This window comes from Mobula hypostoma, chromosome 8 (assembly GCF_963921235.1).
Source record: "Mobula hypostoma chromosome 8, sMobHyp1.1, whole genome shotgun sequence".
NCBI lineage: Eukaryota > Metazoa > Chordata > Chondrichthyes > Myliobatiformes > Myliobatidae > Mobula > Mobula hypostoma.
Genome location: NC_086104.1, coordinates 78122764 through 78144973, shown reverse-complemented (window position 1 = coordinate 78144973; position 22210 = coordinate 78122764). Strand labels below are relative to the sequence as shown.

General features: G+C 40.5%; 1 protein-coding gene across 6 annotated transcripts in view; it reads left to right on the top strand.

The window, feature by feature from the left end:
• The window catches only part of LOC134350662 (synaptosomal-associated protein 25), a 161076-nt gene that overhangs the window by 76295 nt on the left and 62571 nt on the right, over window positions 1–22210 (top strand). For 5 of the 6 annotated variants that reach the window (XM_063056161.1, XM_063056162.1, XM_063056159.1 and 2 more), the window contains exons 2-3: window positions 18731–18872; window positions 22029–22070. In XM_063056161.1, the coding sequence (XP_062912231.1) occupies window positions 18801–18872; window positions 22029–22070 (114 nt within the window). In that variant the 5' untranslated portion in view covers window positions 18731–18800. The remainder of the gene's footprint in view (window positions 1–18730; window positions 18873–22028; window positions 22071–22210) is intronic. The other variant, XM_063056160.1, reaches the window with a different exon arrangement.

Genomic DNA, 22210 nt, shown 5'->3' with positions numbered 1-22210 from the left:
TCCTCCCACTTTCCTATCTCTTACTAGCTCTTCCTTCAGTTAGTCCTGACGAAAGATCTCGGCCTGAAACGTCGACTGTACCTCTTCCTAGGGATGCTGCCTGGCCTGCTGCGTTCACCAGCAACTTTGATGTGTGTTGCTTGAATCTCCAGCGTCTGCATAATTCCTTGTGTTTACTGTCTGCAAGGAGTTTGTATGTTCCCCCCATGACTGCATAGGTTTCTTCCAGATCCTCCAGTTCTTCCCCACAGTCAAAGACATAGGAATTAGAGTCAGTAAGCTGTGGACATGCTATGTTGGCCCCTGAAGCACGGCAACATTTGCAGGCTGCCCCCAGCACATCATTGGACTGTGTTGGTCATTGATGCAAAGCAACACATTTTATTTAATGTTTGGCTCTGAGTGGAGGGATACAGCCCATGTGCAGGCAGACGGGATTATTAAGACTGGCAGTAAGGTAGGCCTAGGGGTTTGCTCCTGTGCTGTACAGTCCAAGTCTTCATGTTGATGCGCCTATGGTCTTTACTGTTCCCAGATTTTTCAGCTTCTCTATACATTTTGTCAAGAGATTTATTTTTGTTAAAGGCAGTTTTCCGAGATGGTGTGGAAGGCTGACATGGTTCATTCACTTAGCACCTCTGGTGAAAGCAGTGCAGTTGATTCAGTCTCAACTTTAGCATCCATTGAGCTGCACCATCATTGAAATTAATGGCACAAATTGACATTCTTGGAGACCATCTACTATGTAATTGCCCAGAAATAATTACAATATTTGTAGCAGGACTGCAGACCTTAGTTGGTTGTTGTGGGATTGCTTATCAGCTTCGTGTAAATGCTGCTTTTTGTCCAGTTAGACAACATGTAGAGCTGTGTTGCAGTTTTCCCAGCTTGGCAGCTTGCTTTTTGTGCCCAGTGCTCCTGACATTCTTATCTACACTCTTCATGAGCAGCAGTTGTCTCGATGGTAATCTGATATACTGGGCTGTTACAAGGGTCTCAGCTCAAAATATCGACTGTTCATTCATTTCTGTAGCTGCTGCCTGACCTGCTGAGTTCCTCCAGCATTTTGTGCCTGTTACTAGGTTACTAGGCTGTAAGAGTGCTCAATTGCTCCATTTTCCCAAGCGGAAGTTCTACCCGGAGCTGCTAGATCTGTTGTATCAATTTCCAAGAACACACTGCCACATCGCTCAATGGAGGAGATCCTCTTTGTGAAATTTAGAATTGAGTGAACAACGAGACAAGCGGCATATTACTTAACCAAGCACATATTTAACCCATTTACCGATTGAAGGACGATGGAGAAGAAGAGTGAATTAGAATCTAATGAGATCGGAAAGAAAAATTTAAAAGAAGAACAATTTTTGCTAAAATTGAGGAAAGAGGGCAAAATAATGAGTAAGAAAGAAATAAAACGTCAAAATTTGAAACCTCTAACTAAAAATTGCTGCCTTGCAGAAATTTATATTTTAAATTGCTCCATTTTTGTGTCCCTATGTTTGATTGACATCATATAACATTATGATTGTCATGTTGTGTACTGATCTCCAACTTTCTGTATCGAGTTTAGTGGCCAATCCAGATGCTTTTTAAGGAGAGCTATCTTTTGTGAAAGAAATTAGGGAACTAGAATAAAATCACCTCTATATTTAGCAATGTATCTTAATTAACTGAATTTGCTGATTGATTTGCACATTGATAAGCAGGGGCATTATTAATATTTTATTTTTCCAGGAAAATTTTGGACCATTCTATGAATATTTTGAAAAAAATAAATGAATGTAAAGGAAACAGAAAGGCTAATAGAGCAAAATTGAATATCTGGTGGTGTTGAGGAGCTCGTTTTCCTCAAGGACTTGTTATGTGATATTTTATACTGTCACCAACACATGGGGGTTTACAATGATTATGGACATTAGATTTTTAAGAAATCTAATAAGTATGAATTTGTTTAATTTTATTATCCATTTCAAATGCCATTTGGGAACTAATTATCTTTCCTTTACATTTTAGTATCTCCTTTCCCCAAGTAGTTAATCCAATTAAAATCTATTACTGCAAAATAACATAGTTTTAATTAATTCCCTTCCTTTAAAAAAAAAATTACCTTGGAGCGAATACATCCTCAATCTAACTGATTTAGATTTATTCCTGTCGGCTTTCTGCCACTAATGTTTAAGTAAAGATCTAAGACTAAAGAATAAGTACTCTTTGGTGGAATCAAAATTTTGTTTCTCTATCATATTTCTAACATTTTCTGCTATAGCCTGTTGGGTTTTAAGAATTGTCAAAATGTCTCACTTCTTCCTATCATTGGCATGTTTCTATTCGTGGTTATGGATGATACTTTTGGTGAACTTTGAGATGTCCTCAAAGAATGGGGCTTCCTTTACACCACCGTTGATGCTACGCTCACCCATTCTCCTCTATCTCCCACACATCTGCCCCACCCCACACTCCCACCTTCATAACAGGGGTAGGGTTCCCCTTATCCTTACCTACCATCCCACGAGCCTCGCATCCAGCACTTCATTCTCCGTAACTTCGCCATCTACAATGGGATCCTACCAGTAAGCACATCTTCCCTCCCCCCCCCGCCCCCGACCACCAGCTATCCATAGGATCACTCTCTACATAACTCCCTTGTCCACTCATCCCTCGCCATTGATCATCTTCCTGGCACTTATCCCTGCAAATGAGACAAGTGCTACGCCTACCCCTACACCACCTCCCTCACCACCATCCGGCACCAAACAGTCCTTCCATGTGAGGCGACAATTCACCTGTGAGTTTGTTGGGGTTATCTACTGTATCCAGTGCTCCCTGTGTGACCTCCTGTACGTCGGTGAGACTCAATGCAAATCGGGGTCCGCTTTGTCAAGCGCCTTTGTTCTGTTTGCGGCAAAAGGCGGGATCTCCTGGTAGCAATTTGATTTCCTATTCCCATTCTGACATGTCTGCCCATGACTACTTCTATTGCCATGATGAGGCCAAACTCAGCTTGGAGGAGGAACACCTCATATTCCATCTGGGTGGCCTCCAGCATGATAGCGTGAACATCAATTTCCCTAATCTCCAGTAATTTCCCCACCACCCCCCCCAGCCATCTCTCTTTTTCCATTTCTCATTCTGGTTACCCTCTCACCTCTTCTCACCTGCAGATCACCTCCCTCTGGTTCCCACCTTCCTTCCTTTTATTCCATGACCTACTGTTCTCTCCTACTAGATCCTTTCTTCATCAGCCTTTACCTCTTCCATCTATCCACTCCCACCTTGTCACTTCATCTCCTTCCCTCGCCCACCCACCCACCTTTCCCCTCGCTTAGTCTCACCTAACACCTGCTAGCTTGTACTTCTTCCACTCACCCCCCCCCCACCTTCTCATCCTAGCTTCTCTCCCCTTCCTTCCTAGTCCGGATGAAGGGCCAAAATATCAACTGTTTATTCCCCACCATAGGTGCTTACTGACTTGCTGGGTTCCTCCATGATTTTGTGTATGTTGCCCAAGATTTCCAACTTCTGCCGAATCTTTTATGTTTTTGTTAAACTCCATTTTTCTCTCAGTTCATCCATAATGCATTCTCTGTGACCTTGTGTTGGCTCCTCATTATTAACTAGCATGATGGTAATCTTCACAGAGTAGCACCGTGAAAAAACGGGAGCAGGAATAGCCCACTTAATCCCATCAGGCTGATCAAATCTTGACACCACTCTACTCCAAAAAAGCTCCCTGTTTTGGATCTGACTTTGATCAAAGAGTCAACCTCCATGATCTCAGGGGAGGGATTTCTAGTTTCACAAATCATTGAGGGAAGAAATTTATTACTATCTCTGCCTTGAATGAGTGATGTCTTAGTTCAGCATTCATCCTCTTGGTTCTAGAGGGATATCTAGAACAGTAGTTCCCAACCTTTTTTTATGCTGTGGACCCCTATTGTTATCTGAGGGATCAGCAGACCCCAGGTTGGGAACTCCTGATCTAGAGGCAAGGCAGTGAGTCAGTTAATGTGGTTGCTTTACAGCATCAGCAATCATCGACTGGGGTTTGATTCCTGCTGCTGTCTGTAAGGATTTTTAACGATTTCCCGTGACCAGGCAGGTTTTTTCTGGGTCCTTTGGTTTCTTCTCACATTCCAGAGGTTAGAGTTCATAAACTGTGGACCTGCAACATTGTGCCAGGAGTGTGGCGACGCTCGCAGGCTGCCCCCAGCACAATCCTCGCTGATTTCATTTGAAGCAAACAAAGCATTTCTTTGTATGTTCCAATGTCTGTCTCTATGCACATGTGACAAATGAAGCTGATATATAAACATTTTTTCAGCATCTTGCCCATAAGCCCTCTCAGAATATTACATGTTGCAGTAAGGATACCTTACTCTGAAGTCTGACGAGTATCGACTCAATATGCCTTTCTCCATGAGATAAAGATCCCTTTACCTTTTGAGATCCTGCAATTCTGAACTGACTTGTGAATTTGAATTTGTTGTTCCTTATCATTAACCAAGAAGTCTGTGGATTCCAGGTTGGGAACCCCTGTTTTAAATCTTCATATCTCTCATCAAGATCACTTTAACATTCCTTCTGTTCTCACGGAACGATACTGTCACAGCATTTTATACATTTACAGGTGAATTACCCAATACATTTTGATACTGAATTACATAAGGAGACAGCCGGAAGAGTAGGCAAGAAAATTGTACGAGAGGTAGGGTTTAAGGAGTACTTCCAGAAGGGGAGAGAGAGGTTAGCTTTGTATCCAGCTAGCCAAATGCATGGTTATCAGTGACAGAGTGGTGAAAACTGGAAATGAATGAGAAACTTGTAGAACAAAAAAAAAACCCATCTGGGCAAAACATTTTCTTGCTGGAGGAGGTTACAGAAGTAGTAGGTAAGAAGGTTTTGGAAAACTTCCAAAATGTAGATGAAGATATAGCACAGAGGGAGGAAGGCTGGGTCACTGAGCCTGTAGAGGCTCTAGGAAAGTGTTCTCTAATTTGCCCCATACCTCTGTCATACTTAATTATCCTACAAGATATTTTCCCTACAGGTCTCCATGTGTCTTTTTCAGTGGTGTTGGCAGATATGTTTTCATCCTTTACTTCACCCTTAGCACTGGGCTGTGTAGTGATTATGTTACCAAATTATTAATCCAGACACCCATACTGAGAAAGAAAGTTTAAATTGTCAATTCCTAATTTAATTTAGCATCTGGAAATAAGATAGTGTTTGTTATTTTATTACAATGTTTATTATTTAATGTATATTAAACAATAAACATTGTAAATATTTATTATTATAGGTATATTTTCTTATTGTTAAAATTAACAATGTATTTATTAGATTGAAATAAAAACATGTCTGGTCCTCCAATAATCATTAGGGAAGGAAACTTGATCTCAGGATTGGACCTTCTTATTAGTTTCCAGACAATGCAATGTTTTAACTGCTCCATTTTGTGGTTGCTGGATCTTCCATTGTGAAGAAGGACTCCTATCACCCTTTCAGAAAAATGTGAGATGGACAATTAATGTTGGCTTTTCCACATCTCAAAATTGAAGTTAGATAACAGAAGCCTGTGATACAATATACATTAAATACTAATTGATGAGATGACATAGGCACAGGGCTTCAGGACATGACGAATAGGATCAGGAGCAAGCCTCAGCAGCCCCTTGAGCCCCCTCTGCCATTCAGTGAGATCACATCCGATTTTTATTCAGTGAGATCACATCCGATTTTTATTCAGTGAGATCATATCTGATTTTTATGCAAACAAAGGAGTATAAACATTGTCTTTCTATGTAAAAAAAAAAGTAGAAGTTGCAAGGTACTGTATGAACTGGGACAGATTTATTTGACTTCCTGTGGCTCTCCTAGTATTCTTGGAAGCGTTACAAATTTCATTACCACCCCTGCAGTTTTGCTCTGTATTAAATAATTACCAGGTTACAAAATTATAGTATCATGCCAGTGAATTAAAACATTAAGCCAATCTACATGTAACAACTGCATGTGACAAATCCAGCTGCTGTGACTTCACCACTTTATACAAAAACACATCAGTTTTTCTGTATTATACATAGAATAGAGAGGTACTTTCTCATTTATACATCTGCACTTGTGAATGTCAGTGGCTGGGATTGCCTGTCACCGGATCAGATGATACTGTATGCCATTTTCCAACTGTAAATGATCACAACATCATTATTGCACGTTTTGCTGGACTGGTCTCTTCACCCTAAGCAGGACACACCTCTCTAAACTCCCTTCACCCCCGAACAGGGTACCCCTAGATGTCGCCCCCTCAGTTCCCGTGAGCTGCTGGGTACAGCGGTGCTTTAAAGAAGTTTAGTAAAGTTCAGTCCATCCCCGGCAGAGCCTCCTTGAGCACCGAAGTGTGTTACTGTTGTAATGTAGAAATTTGACAGCCAAGTCGTACCCAGAAAAACTCCACAAAGAAAAATGTGATCATGATCAGTTGCTTGGTTTGCTAATTTTATTAACAGATAGTCATTTGCTCATTTTAACAAGAAAGTAGAAACAGCCCCTTCAAGTCTGCCTTACCATTTAGTACGGGCATGGCTGATCCATGCTGGCTTCGGCTGCTCTTTCGTCTCCCTTCTCCATCCTGCTCTATCCCTCAATCTATCAAATATTGGACCACCTTCAAATACTTTATATGGTCTAGATTCCACCACCCACCAGTGCAGAGAATTCCAAAGATTTGTCACCCTCAGTTTTTCTTTGAATTGGCTCTCATGATCTTCTAAGTCCATCTGAGTGGGTGAGCCACCTTGACTTAATGCCTTATTCAGAGGATGACATTACTAACAAAGGAGCAGTCTCCTAGTCCTGCATGGGACAGCTGGCCTCAAGTTCCTGAATTGAAAAGAACTCAGCAATTGTGGTCTCAGAGTTGACGCTGAGCCACAGCTGACATCAGAGTCTGTGCACATGGCTGAATCAGGTATCCAGAGTGCAAGTCTTAGCTATTTTAAATTTAATGCAGAGTCCCAGGTGCAGTGCAGCATTTGCTGAAGTCATTTCCTGGCTGCCATCTAATCACCTGGGAGAGGTTAAGGACACACAGCAGAAAACCCCCTAGCTGATTCAAGCAGAATAAAATCGGGGGCAGTATTTTCCAAAGAGAGCACTACAAGGGACAGATCCAATTTCCTCTTGAACTGCTGCACACTACACGAGTCGCATGTTTGCTTCCACAATAAAAGATGGAACCTCCTGATGACTGAGTGTGTTCTGGGGTTCTTGCTCTTGCTGAAGCAGTTAGTAAACTGCAGAAAAGTTATGTGTATTCCAGGCTACCTTGAGTTCAGTAACTGTAATCCAGCAAGTTTTTAGTCTCTTTGCCTGGGCCGAGGTAACTTAATGAACTGTTTCAATACGTGCAAGATTGCCATCAAAGCAACTTGTAAACATGGTCTCCGAGCTGGTTTCAATAACACCGAGTTAAGTAGTACTTTTAATAATGTACAACATCCCAAAGCATTTGAAAGTATTATGAAACAATATTTGGCATTGAACTCTATAAACGGAAATTAGGTCGTGGGCCTAATAGGTTTTAAGGAAGGAACACTGACTTTGGTCCTGGCAGCTGAATGTTTAGTTAAATTGTTCTGGAGTATTTAAAGAAACTGTTGTTTAATCGACAGGAGAACAGTTGCCTTTGCAACTGTTTAATCAATGCAAAAGTGGGGCCCTTAGTAATCCACCTAAACCTGCAGTCTAAACCCCAGGAACTGTTGAGGCCCAAGGACATGAAGAGAAAAATTAAACTACTCACATTTCTCCTCCACTTTTTTTGTGTTGTTATTGTGTTATCAAGGTAAACACATCAATTCCCTTGGTGCACCTCACAGAATTTTCCATTTCTGTTCCATCTGAGTGTCACACCATCATTCAATTGCAGACCAGGTCCTACAAATCCTGTGGGCAGCAAGGTCACATAGTGGTTACAGCACGCCAGCTGTTTGATCAGGGTTCGAACCTCCGCTGTCTGTAAGGAGTTTGTATTTTCCTCCTGTGATCACATTGGGTTCCTCTGGGTGCTCCTGTTTCCTTCCACAATCCAAAGGTGCATGGTTAGTGTTAGTGCAAGTCGTGAGCATGCTATGTTGGTGCCTGACGAATGGCAACACCACAATCCTCACTGATTCAATGCATTTCACTGTGCGTTTCAATGTACACAAGACGGTTCTGTTTGCACATTGAACTTTTCCCATTCCATTATATATTGTTGCATTGTAGTTTGTGAGAACTGTTTGTATGCAACATGGTTCCCAGATATCTGTGACCGTGGCAGCTATTCCTAATTGGTTGTAAACAACTTTAGGATGTCCCAAACTCATGAAAGGAATATATAAATAAATATTTTTACATTCAATTTGTCTGTCTACTTTCCCCTCCAAACTGAAACCCGTCGAGGCCATGTGTTAGCAAAAGCCCAGGCATTGAAAAAATGAAAGTAGGATCAAATTTTCAGTTGACATTTGTCTGTACTTGACCAATAAAGGTGCTTCATGGTATTATCAGCACTTCGGATAAAATGCAAAAGTACATGTGCATAAGAATGATTTTGCCTTTGCAGATTTCATCCTGACGTTCTCACAGAGATGAAGCGTGAAATGATGTTAGGCAGACAAAAACTAAGTGAATAGTGGAAGGACTTTAAGATGGACTGATTTCATCGATGATGAACAGGTGTTTCTGTGGGCAAGAAGGGTATGGAAAGAACATCTTCAATGACCAAAAAGGAGAATAAAATAAAGAGAAAATGATAGATGCCAGGTTGTTAATACAAATGAAAAAAAGGCTGACTACAGAAAGTTCAGAGAGGAAGTGAAAAATAAAAGAGACAAAGAGAAGACTGGCAGCAAGCATGATGGGGGAATGTTGAAATATTTTATAAACAGGTGAAGAGAGGGTAAAAAGATGTGTAGGAGGAATAAAAAACACAAAGAAATCTACTGAATGAGGAAGAGGGAGGGACTGGCATTCCAAATGAGTCCATTCCATCAGTGAAAAACTCCATGGCGCTCTACAGCTATGTGAAGAACAGCAGGATGATTAGAGTGAGGGTAAGACCAATCAGGGATAAAAGAGGAAACATTTGCCTGGAGTCAGAAGAGGTAGAGGAGGTCCTTAATGAACACTTTGCTTCATATTTCAGCAGTGAGGTAGACTTTGATGAATGTGAGATGAGTGTAAAACAATCTAATATGCTGCAGCACCTCAAGGTTAAGAAGGATGATGTACTGGAACTACAGAAAAACATTAGGATGGGTAAGTCCCTGAGTTGGGAGGGATATGCCCCAGATCATTATAGGAAGTGAGGGAAGAGATTACTGTGCCTTTGATAATTTTCGCATTTTCACTAGTCCCAGTAGTATCAAATAATTGGAGGGTGACAAATGTTATTCTTTTGTTCAAGAAAAGTAATAAGGATAATCCTGGGAATTATAGGGCAATGAGTCTTACATGGTTGGTAGGAAAACTATTGGAGACGATTCTTAGAAACAGGATTTACAAATATTTGGAGAAGCGTAGTCTGATTAGCCTGGCTTTCAAAGGGCAGGTCAAGCCGCATGAGCCAGGGTGACTTCTCTGAGGAAGTGACGATGCAAGTTGATGAAGGTGGATGTGGTGTAAATGGATTTTACTGAGGCATTTGCCAAGGTTCCTCATGGTAGCTTATTCAGAAAGTCAGGAGGCATGGAATCTATGGAAACTTAGCTATATGGATTCAGAATTGCCTTGCACGTAGAAGATGGAGAATAGTGGTAGATGGAGTGTATTCTGCTTGGATGTTGATGACTAGTGGTGCTCTGCAGAGATATGTTCTGGGACCCCTGCTCTTCGTGATTCTATAAATAACAGATGAGGAACAGTGGATTAGTAAGTTTGCAGATGTCACAAACATTGGTGGTATTATGGAGAGTGTAGAAGGTTGTCATAGGATATCGATAGGATGCAGAACTGGGCTGAGAGGTGGTAGATGGAGTTCAATCCAGAGAAGTGATTGGATACACTTTGGGAGGTCAATCCTGAAGGCAGAGTACAAGGTTAATGACAGGATTCTTAGTGACTTGGAGGAACAGAGGAAGCTTGGGATCCACATCTGTAGATTTCTCAAAGTTGCCGCACAAGTTGATAGGGCGGTGTGGTGTGTTGACCTTCATTAATTGGTCTACTGAGCTCAAAAGCTAGACGGTAATGTTATAGCTCTATAAAACTCTGGTTAGACCACTCTTGGAGTATTGCTTCAGTTTTGCCTCATTTTAGGAAGGATGTGCAAGTTTTAGAGAGATTGCAGAGGAGATGTACCAGGATGCTACCTGGACTAAAGGACATGTCTTATGAAGATAGGTTGAGTGAGTGAGGGCTTTTCTCCTTGGAGCAAAAGGAGGATGAGAGGTGACCTGAGAGAGGTGTCCAGATGATAAGAGGCATTAATACAGTGGATAGCCAGTGTCCTTTTTCCCAGACAATAACTAATATGAGAGGGCATAATTTTAAAGTGATTGCAGGAAAGTATAGCGGGGATGTCAGAGATAAGTTATTTAACCAGAGAGTGATAAGTGCATCGAATGCCCTGCCTGGAGTGGTGGTAGTGACAGATAAATTAGGGACATTTAACAGACTCTTAGATAAGCACATGGATGAAAGTAAAATGGAGGACTATGTGGGAGAGAAGGGTTAGATTGATCTTGGAGTAGAGTAAAAGGTTGGCACAGCATTAAGGGCTTGGCCTATGTTGTACTTTTTGATGAAGGCAGTGTTGCTGGAATCTCAGCACGGGAAATGTAGCTGATATTGTGGATAGACTAAAAATTGATAAAGAGGTGATACCGGAAGGATCGCAGGAGTTAAGTTGGATAAATCACCTTGGCCAGATGGTTGCATCCTGATTACTGAAGGATATAAGGGAGAAAACTGAAATGGCATTAGCCATCACTTTAAAAGCTTTTGCAGATTCAAATGGAGTGCTGGAAAACCGCAAACGTCACTCCCATGTTCAATGTGGGACTAAGCCTAATAACTACAGAATAGTGAATTTAAACTTGGTGATGAGGAGACTCTAGAAACCAATATTATAGACTGAATTAGTAAACATTTGGACAGGAGGGAATTGATTCAAAAAACAAAGCTTTTGTTCGTTTGTGAATGCCTGCAAGAAAATGAATCTCAGTTAATATATAGTGACATATACTTTGATAATAAATTTACGTTGAACTATGAATTTTGAACATCGTATACTTAAAGGCAATTGTGTCCATCTAGCATAGTGAAGTTTTCTAACAATTTAACAGAAAGGGCTAATGAGGGAATTTGAAAGAAATGTACGGTGGAGTTCCTTGCGGTTGGTACCAGGCACATTAATTTTCTTAATATATATTGTGATTGAATTTTGATGTACACGATCCATTTTCCAAATCTGCAAATAGCGATACACAGAAAACTATGGGGGAGGATTGTATCAAACTCCATCAAAATATTGACAGGCTGATGGCTAGTTGGCAGAGAAAATTTAATGCTGAGAAGTGCAAAGCATGACATTTTGATAGGAGATATGAGGAGATAAGAAATAGGAGAGCTAAGGAGTTATTAGGGATAATAGTACACAGGCCTCCTAACTGTAGCTATATTACAGGACAAAATAGAATTATAGGGACTTAAGAATCATGAGTGATACCAGTATCATATAAATTGGACAAATCGGAAGCAACCTTGAGGATGAGGTTATAGAGTGCATTCAGTGTCTGAGAGCAATTGAGGGACCAAACAGGGAACAAACTATTTTCGGTCCACTATTGCAGAATGAGATAGGATCAATTAATGATCTCAAAGTAAAGGATTCCCTCGGAAGGAATGATCTTACCACGGTAGAAGTTCAAATCCAGTGTGAAAATGAGAAACTTGAGTCCGAAACTGGGGTCCAATTCTTAAATAAAATCAATGGCAAAGATATGAAGACAAAGTTAGTGAAAGTAGACGGGGAAAAAATAGCTTAAAGGTTAAGTCAGCAGATCAGCAATGGCTACAAATGTATTTTTGCATGTCTTAGTAAAGGAATATTCTGATCACAAAAAAAAAGACTCCATGCAAAAGAAGCATGTTCTATGGCTTACTAAGGAAGTTAAACATGGTATCAAATTTTTGGTTATGGTGACCCAAGAGGTAGTGCTGCGGCCTCTCGGTTCTATCGATGTAAGTTCAATCCTCACCTCTGGTGCTGTCAATTCTCACGTTGCATGTTCTCACTGTGATCACATGGAGGTTCCTCATATGCTCTGAATGCCACCCACGTCCCAAAGATGGGCTAGTTGGGAAATTTGCTCCTGTAGATTGCCAGAAGCGTAGGTGAGTGGGAGGAGATTTGGGAGAGTTGAAGGACATGCGAGAGGGAATAGGTTGCAGGAAATGGAATTGCTGGGATTGCTTTGAGACTTGACACAGACTTGATGGGGATAAATGGTTTTCTTTAATATCATAAGAATATATGATTTGAAAGAAAATATGTACTCTGTTATGAAAATTAGTGCTAGGCCAGAGGACTGGGAATGATTTTAGAAACCAACAAAGGATGACTAAAAAGAAATAGGACATGTAAACACAAGAATAAACTATCAAATAATATGAAACCAGACCAACAGGTTGTGTTGCTCCCCCTAGACTAATATTTTCTTGAAAATATCCTTGGTGGCAGTATTTATTGTCTTCCATCAATTATCCTTTGGAAGATAGCAGTAAATGGGCTTTACTCCACATGCTGAATGGTTGTTATGCAGGAAATTCCAGCATCTGGACTGTGCGGCAATGAAGGAATTGTACTTATTGCCAAGACAGGATGCTAGTCCTGACTTTGAGTCCAATCTTTATTTGGTGGCGATATCCAGATGGGTGTGGCAGTGGGTTTGGGAGGAGCTGCTGAAGAAACTTTGGTGATTTGCTATAGTGCAAATTTGAATGGTATGGCCTGAACCAGGATGTAGTGCTGTTGGTAAAATTGAATATTCACGGTGCTGAATATTGGCGGTGCGACGCAGCTCGCAGCGGCCACTCCGGTGGTGATGTCTGTTATTTGTCAAGTAGGGTGCCGTGCACAATCCTGATCTGATGGAGACGGACGTGAGAGCATGAAGGAACATCTGGTGAAACTTCTGAAATGCCTGCTTTGCTGCTGCTGCTACTGTGTGGTCCAGAATCTCCGGAGGAGAAGGCCCCAAGTCCTTGGCTTTGCTTGTTGCTCGACGGCCAGGCTGGGGTCGAAGCGCTCGGCAGAGATGGTGATCGGAGAAGCTGTGTCAGAGGGGCTGGTCGGAGGCTCGAAGTTTTCAGTGACTCAGAGTCCGCTGCGGTCGGGTGCTTCCAATGGTGCTGCATCGGCAAGTTTGTGGCGCTTGGAGGTTCATGGCAGGGAGAGTTTCTCCCTTCTGCCACCTGTGTGAGATGATGAGCCTATCGGGACCTTGAGACTTTTTTTTACCGTGCCCATGGTCTGCTCTTTATCAAATTATGGTATTGTTTTACACTGTTGTAACTATATGTTATAATTATGTGGTTTTGAGAGTTTTAGTCTTGGTTTGTCCTGTGTTTTGTTGTGATATCATTCTGGAGGAACATTGTATCATTTTTAATGCATGCATTTCTAAATGACAATAAACGAGGACTGAGTGTCCTCATAATCTAATCTAAAAAAAAGTCCCAGTCAAGCAGTTACTTTGTCTTGGATGATCACAGAGATTTTTAAATGTTGGTCCCCATCAACCCAAGAGGAGGTTATTCCTTCTGCTGATTTCTGTCTTGGGCGGGGGGAAGGATGGTAGTGGAAAAGCTTTGGAAAATTAGGAGCTGAGCCCGGGGACACAAGATACCCAGCCTTTGACCAGCACACGTAGTAACAAGGATTTATGAGGCTGGTCGAGTTAGAATTCTGGTCAGCAGTGACCCCTGCGATCTTGATGACTTTCATCAAGAAAATATTAGTCTGCCAACATCATTAATGTAAGGTGTTAGCAGAGAGAGAGCAGGGTCAAAAAGATTCTCAATTAGTCTTGAGACAAGCCAGCTGTGTTCAAGTTGATAACAGATAGCTGAAACGCTTTGCATTGATTTCCTGCCAGAACTTATTAGAGCATAACGCTTCCATTAGCATTAATATAATTTGGACTCTGAGAACAACTGTATGGTGTATGAACATCAGTAGATTGAATTAAAGTTTTATACTTACTGCCAGTCCCTCATAATTATTTGGTTTATAAGTATATAGAATTGAAGTTTTGTTTAGTTTTTATTTTTTACCATTACTCATCTGACATATGAAACATTCTTGAGGCTGTGGAAATACAATTTATCAGCAGGGGGATAACAAGATGATAGCATATGTGCAAGAATATTTATAAATAATGTAGCTAATTTTTTCTAATGATTGATCTCTGCTGTCCTTTCCAACTGCAACATTCACACATTTCAAATCCACAGATCTCTGAAAGTCAGAGCACTGAACAATAGGCTGGTAAAGAAGGCATTTGGCATGCTTGCCTTACTAAGTCGGGGCTTGAATATAAACTCTGGCACTTTATATTGTGGTTCAAGTTGCAAAACCACTGGATGAAGCACACCTACTGATTGCCATTCTGGTTGCCACATGAAAGGAAGGGTGTGGTTGTATGAGAGAGAGTGCACAGGCCACTTGCCGGCACTATTAAAAGGTGACTTGAGCGGAAAGCTTTTTTTTACATAAAGGGTGGTTAATATCTGGAACTCACAGCCATCTGTTTACACTTCTCAGACACAAAATACTCTGCAGATGCTGGGGTCAAAGCAACACTCCCAACACGCTGGAGGAACTCTGCCCCTTCAGGAGTTCCTGGAGGCTCTGCCCTTTCCCTGTTCAGTCCTGACAAAGGGTTCCTTCCTGAAACGTTGACTGATTGTTTCCACGGATGCTGCTCGACCTGCTGAGTTCCTCCAGCGTGCTGTGAGTGTTGTTTACACTTCTTGCTGCTTCAGTAAAGAAACCAGCATTATCAAAAGCCACATCTGCCCCAGACATTCCTTATTCTCCTCCCTCCAACCAGGCAGAAGATACAAAAACCCGAAAGCACTTACCAGCAAATTCAAAGGCAGCTTCTATTCCACTGTTATAAGACTATTGAAGGTCTCCTAGTTCAATAAAATGGATTGTTAATCTCACAATCTACCTCATCATGCCTTCGCACCTTATTGTCTACCTGAACTGCACTTTCTCTGTAACTGTAACACTTTATTCTGAAATCTGTTATTTTAATAAGACTGTAGACCATAAGATGTAGGAACATTATTAGACCATTTGGACAATCAAGTCTACTCCACCAATCAATCATGGCTGAATTATTTTTCCTTCAGCCCTTTCTCCTGCCTTCTCCTCGAAACCTTTGACACCCTTATTATCCAAGAACCTATCAACCTCCACTTTAAATATACTCATGAATTGGCCTCCACAGCTCTCTGTGCAATGAATTCCACAGATTCACCACCCTCTGGCAAAAGAAATTGCTCCTCATCTCTGTTCTATAGGAATGTTCTTTTATTGTGGGGCTGAGCCTTCTGGTCCCATAATCTTCCACTATTAGCAATATCCTCTCTACGTCCATTCTATCTGGGCTGCCTAACTGGACCATCATTTAACAACACACATCAAAGTTGCTGGTGAACGCAGCAGGCCAGGCAGCATCTATAGGAAGAGGCGCAGTCGACGTTTCAGGCCGAGACCCTTCGTCAGGACGAAGGGTCTCGGCCTGAAACGTCGACTGCGCCTCTTCCTATAGATGCTGCCTGGCCTGCTGCGTTCACCAGCAACTTTGATGTGTGTTGCTTGAATTTCCAGCATCTACAGAATTCCTGTTGTTTGGACCATCATTTCCTGTCTTTTGCCTCCCTCCCTTCTTAAAGAGTGAGTAACATTTGTGATTTTCCAGTCCTCCAGAACTATTGCAAGATCTAAGGATTTTTGAAAGATTATTACTAATGCCTACCTCTTTCAGAACAGTGGCATGTACTCCATCTGGTCCAGAGGACTTATTCACCTTCAGACCTTTCAGCTTCCCAAGCATTTCTCCTTAGAAACAGTGACAGCATTTACTTCTGTCCTCTCACTCTCTCAAATTTGTGGTATGTTGTAGGTTTATTCCAGAGTTAAGAGTGACACAAAATACTTACTCAATTCATCTGACATTTCTTCATTCCCTATTACTCTACTCCAGTATCATTTTCCGATGATCTGTTGTCCATTCTTGCCTCTCTTTGACTTTCTGTATAGCTGATAAAGCTTTTGGTATTGCCTTTTATCCTGTGGCTAACTTACCTTCATGTATCATTTTTCCTCTTATCGCTTATTTGGTTGCCTTCTGGTAGTTTTTAAAACTTCCCAAATCTCTAAATTTCCCACTAACTTTTGCAATATTGTATACTCAATCTTTTGCTTTTGTGCTGTCTTTGACTTCCCTTGTCGGACACGGTTACCTCATCCTCCCTTCTTCTTTGGGATGAAATGATTCTGCATCTTCTGAATTATTCCCAGAAACTCCTGCCATTGCTGGTCTACCGTCATCCCTTCCAATCATCTTTTGCCACTTACTCTCTCGTGCCTCTGTAGTTCCATTTGCTAAAATACAATTACATCTGATTTCAGCTTCTCCCTCTCAAAATGCAGGATGAATTATTTCATATTATGGTCTCTGCTTCTAAGGGTTCCTTAATCCTGCCTTTTCCTCTGTGGGCTCAACCAAAATCTCTTGAAAAAGCCATCTCCTAGACATTCTACAAATGCCTTTTCCAGGGATCCGGTGTCAACCTGAATTTCCGAGTCTATCTGTAAATTGTAAACTCTCATGACAAGCATAACATTGCCATTGCTGGTTTACCATCATCCCTTCTAATCAACTTCAGCCACATATAATTATGGTCAGGAATAATGATTTGAACTGGAGAAGGTGCTGTCTAGATGTACATGGATGTAGCTGGAACCTGAACTTGGAAACTCAGAGGGAAGTTTGGATACCATAAGGCAATAAGATACTGGAACAGAATTAGGCCATTTGGTCCATTGAGTCTGCTCTGCCATTTTATCATGGCTGATCCAATTTTTTTTTCTCAGACCCAGTCTTCTGCCTTCTCCCTGGTATCTCTTCATGCTCTGCCCAGTCAAGAATCTATCAACCTCTGCCTAAAGTATACATAAAGACTTGGCCCCCACAGCTGCCTGAGCAAAGAATTCCACAGATTCTTCACCTCCTGGCTAAAGAAATTCCTCCTCATCTCTGTTCTAAAAGGACACCCCTCAATTCTGAGGCTGTGTCCTCTGGTATTAGACTCACTCACCATAGGAAACTCTCCACATCCACTCTATCAAGCCCCTCATTCTTCTGAATTCTAGTGAATAAAGGCCCAGAGCCATCAAACACACTTTACATGATAAGCCATTTAATCCTGGAATCATTTTCGTGAATCCCCTTTGAACCCTTTCCAGTTTCAACACATCCTTTCTAAGATAAGGTGCCCAAAACTGCTCTCAGTACTCCAAGTGAGGCCTCACTAGTGCTTTATAAAGTCTCAACATTACATCCTTGCTTTTATATTCTTTTATGCACATTAGGGTCTTTCTATCTCCTTTGGAACAGGGAAAGCTGGGCCCAAACGAGTAGATGGGAAAGATGCATTCCCCTTAGTAAAGATAAAAAAAAACATGGGGTATACAGTAGACGAAGTAATTGGCAGAAGAATTAAAGGGGAGAAAAGGAAAAGAATATCATCGAGAGGATGGAGTTCTGAAACTCACTGCCTGGAAGGTTTGTAGACACAACAGTAATTCAATTCAGAAATGGTAGAACATTACTCAAGGCCATGTGGTCCATCAACTCTAAACTGGGTCTGTACACAGTAAACATTTCAGTCTTGTGAATGGTAAACATTTCAAGTTAAAGAGCTTTTGTCAGATGGACTCTTGTTTATCTGAAAGACTAACATTTTTCTTCACTGATGCTGCCAGATTTGCTGACTACTTCTAACACTTTATGGTCTATTTCAAAGAGCATGTCTGGCCACAGTCATCATATGCAAACTATGTCAGCCAATTTGTGCACAGCAAGCTCCCCCAAATAGCAATGTGATAATGGGCAGATAACTTGTTTTCAATTATGTTGATATACATTTTTCACAACACAACTGCTGTTGTTGAAGTAATACTTTGGGAATTACATTCACATGGGACACCATCTGAATCCTTCAATTCACATCTAGTTCAAAAAGAGAACATGTGGCATGCATATGCTCTCCTAGATTTTTGTTATCTTGTTTCGGGAGAGAGTCTGTGTTGACATCCTTGTTTAAGGAGTTAATATTGTAGTGCTCGGTACCCACCCCGTTCCTATTAACTAGCATTTCCCAATAAATTAACATCCTCCTGTGTAATAAGCCCTGCCTGGAAAGAGAATTGACATACAAAGTGAAAACAAGGAAAAACCTAACTAAAAGTGAAATTTAGGCTGACTGCCAATGTTGTTGATCTCTCTGTAATACTAACAGTATCAGTAGAACTGTGATTTCCATTTTAATCTTTGTAATGAATAATTGTGTTTGAGATAGTCGATATCTATGCAAACTACAAAAATGGAAAGTGTGTAATTTTTATATTTAAGTAGATCAGCCTAATTCGCCCGTCTTTCTTTATCAGCAGGTGTAATCAGTGCCATTATTCTACATCTTGCTGGGAACTGTTGTTGCCATTGTAGGACTGTTTCATCATGGCCGATGATGCAGATATGCGCAATGAACTGGAGAACATGCAACAGCGTGCTGATCAGGTGGCTGACGAGGTGAGTCACGTTGTGTAAGAGCTCCGAATTGCTTAACTTCCACTGGCTTCAGAACTCATTTCCCTGTGTTGGTGCCGTCAGCTGCCACAGAATTTCTGTAATGCTTTAAAGCCGACAAAAGGAAGTAATGGCAAGATAGAACTGTTGCACATTTGTAAAGGCTGACCACTTGTCTGTAACTGATGGTACTTAGATAAAGGAGAAAAGCACAGATAGGAACAACATCTGCACAGCCTTATTGATCCTGTCCCAAGCAGATTGCTTCAGACTTAGCACCCAAGATCTGTGTTATTCAATACTAGCGTTCTACACATTCTTCCACCCTTTTTTAGTGACTGAACCTCGGTCTATTTTTAAATTCAGTCATTTGGTCTGGTACATATGTCCCAATCTTTATAAACTGGCTCACACTGTACCATGTCTATAATGCCTTCTTTTATTTCCACTGTCATTTCTCACCTTTCTGAAGTATGTTTTGATGTTATGAAACTATATAGATGGAAGTCTTTGTTCTATATTACTGATTTGGTTATGCCTTGAGTTAGCTTTTCTGCCAGGTCTCTCTTTTCCTCTTTTTTCTTTACTCCTTTTTTCCCTCTTCCTCTATCAATTTCTCTCTGTAATCCTTTTGGCTATTTTGTTTTTACTCTATCCCTTTCTGACCTTGTCATTAATATGCACAATAGAGAAAAAAACATTGTAAGTAGGAAGGTTTAATCAAATCTGTAGCCTAGCCACCAGTGCCCAAGAAGTCACTAATATCATCATGCATTAACAGAAGCTTTTACATTCCAGCTTTTAAAAAATATTTTAACATTTATGGGTAAATTTCTTGATTCACATATTGAACTTTCAGTAAATTTATACATGTTTGGTGTTAATCACATTGTGTTGTATAATTAATGTTACTATTTGGAGTTATAGCCATCATTTACATGATTATTCAATGCAAGTAGTTGCAATCTGTAACTAGGCAATTGAGAAAAACAAGTATGTCCTGAAAATAATATTGATTAAAATGCAAATCAAATTTGTAGCTTACATCCTGTACTGATAGTATTAAAGCATAGTAGTATTTATATGGCCTTACTGTAGATTTGGGTAAAAAAATAGATCTATTTATCTTCTTTTTACTGTGTGTTCCAGATGATATCAGGTTCTCAGCACTGAAACAGGTTATTTGTCACGCAGTCTAAATTGTTAATACTATGTATGAACCTACCGATCAAATCTAGGAATTTAAGCTTCAGCATAAGCTGATCAGGGCAAAGCAGACATGAAGTGACAAAGGAAAGTCACTCAGTGATTTTGCCTCCTAACAAAAGTGTCATACTTAGTTTTCCTGTGAGTATATGCAGGACACCTGTAGGGACAAGAATAAATATTGTTCACAGCAGCCATCCAAGAGTTTTCCTGATTGTATTGAGACCAATCTTGGTCTGGGATTGCCTCTGCGAGAGATATTGCAAAGAATAGGAAGTAGATATAGGTGAAGGAGAGCTTACTGATTCCCCTTCTTGATAACATTAAACTGCATCACTGTGGAATGAATGAACAATAAATGCATTATATACTGTTGATCTAGAAAGCTGTTTAAAGCTTAAGAGATCTTAGCAGAACTCGAGTTTCATTTCAAAATGACAACATTTTTACCTTCTCTGGACATTTCCTTGTTGTTAACAATTTTCAGTATGCAGATAACTATACCACATTGATCCATTATCAGTGCAATAACGTTTATGCCACAAAGTCATGTTTTTTGACAAAATTATTTCTAATGATTGACAAGTGGCAAAATGAAAGTAGCCAAATTTTAATGAACAGTGACCAGTTACAGCACTATTTATCATTAGGTTGAAAACTGCAGCTTATAGCTGTTTCACTACAGAAAGTTATGGACTAGAATTTGAATAATGCTTGAGGGGAAGAACTGTGCAATGCAATGGGGAAAGGGTACAAGAGGAAGTCTAAATAGTTCTTTCAGAATGTTAGCACAAGAATAATGGATGTGTGGCCCCTTTATTGCTCTATAAATCTATGATTCTATTCATATTTATGTATTGGGGAATGACTAAACTATTATGTCTTAATTACTAATTGAATAGGTTAGGATTATATTCCTTGGAATGCAGAAGATTGAGAGGAGATTTGATAGAGGTGCCAACTTCCTTAGGAAGATGCGGAAACTTCGGGTCCAGCCATCGATTCTCCAGACATTTGATAAATGCTTCATTGAATCAATATGAACCTACAACATCACGGCATGGTTCAGAGTAATGAGCTCCATCAACTTCAGCACACTCAACACATTGTCAGAACAAGCAGTAAAATCATTGGTCAGGAACAAGAATCACTCAGCAACTTCCATAAGGGACGAACAATAAAGAAGGCTCAACAAATAGAGGAGGACATCACACATACACTTCACACATACTACAATCTCATGCCATTGGGACACTGATACAGGTCCCTACCCATCAGCACTGGAAGAGCCTTATCCCGCTTCGTGCCTTCCTCCATTCACCTCCTCAACACCCAATTTTGAATATATAGTGCGCATAGCACCTTTGACAGTAAAAACAGTCCGTTTGTATTTTAAATTATATGTATTATTTTTTATCTATTGTGAGTATTTTATATTGTGTTTAACTATGTGTAGTGTGGTGTTATTTATCTTAAGTTCTCTGATGTTGTCCTTACCACTGCACAAATGAAATTCCTCACAGAAAATAAGGTGAATTGAGTTGTATTCAAAATTATGAGGGCTATAGATAGGGTCAATGCAAGCAGGCTTTTTCCATTGAGGTTGGGTGAGACTACAACCAGAGGTCATGGGTTAGGGGTGAAAGGTGAAAAGTTTAAGGGAAACATGAGGAGAAACTTCTTCACTCAGAGGATGGTGAGGGTGTGGAATGAACTGCCAGCACAAGTGGTGCATGAAAGCTCGATTTCAAAGTTTAAGGGAAGTTTGAATATACACATGGATAGTAGAAGTATGGAGGGCTGCAGTCTCAGTGCAGGTCGATGGGAGTGGGCAGTTTAAATGGTTTTGGCATGGATTAGATGGGCCAAAGGGCCTGGTGCTGTGCTATACTTCTCTGTGACTGTGACTCTATCCTGGTTTACTTATTTTCCTTCATTTCTTTCCTTTCACAGTCACTGGAAAGCACCCGACGCATGCTTCAGCTTGTTGAAGAGGTAAGGACTTAATTTTCATCAGAGAACTAAATCCATTGTTGTTTCACAAAGTAAATTAAATTTATTGTATGAATTGATATTGAAAATTCCACTATTCCATATTTTCAGAAAAAATCAATACTTCATTTTTGGACAAAGGC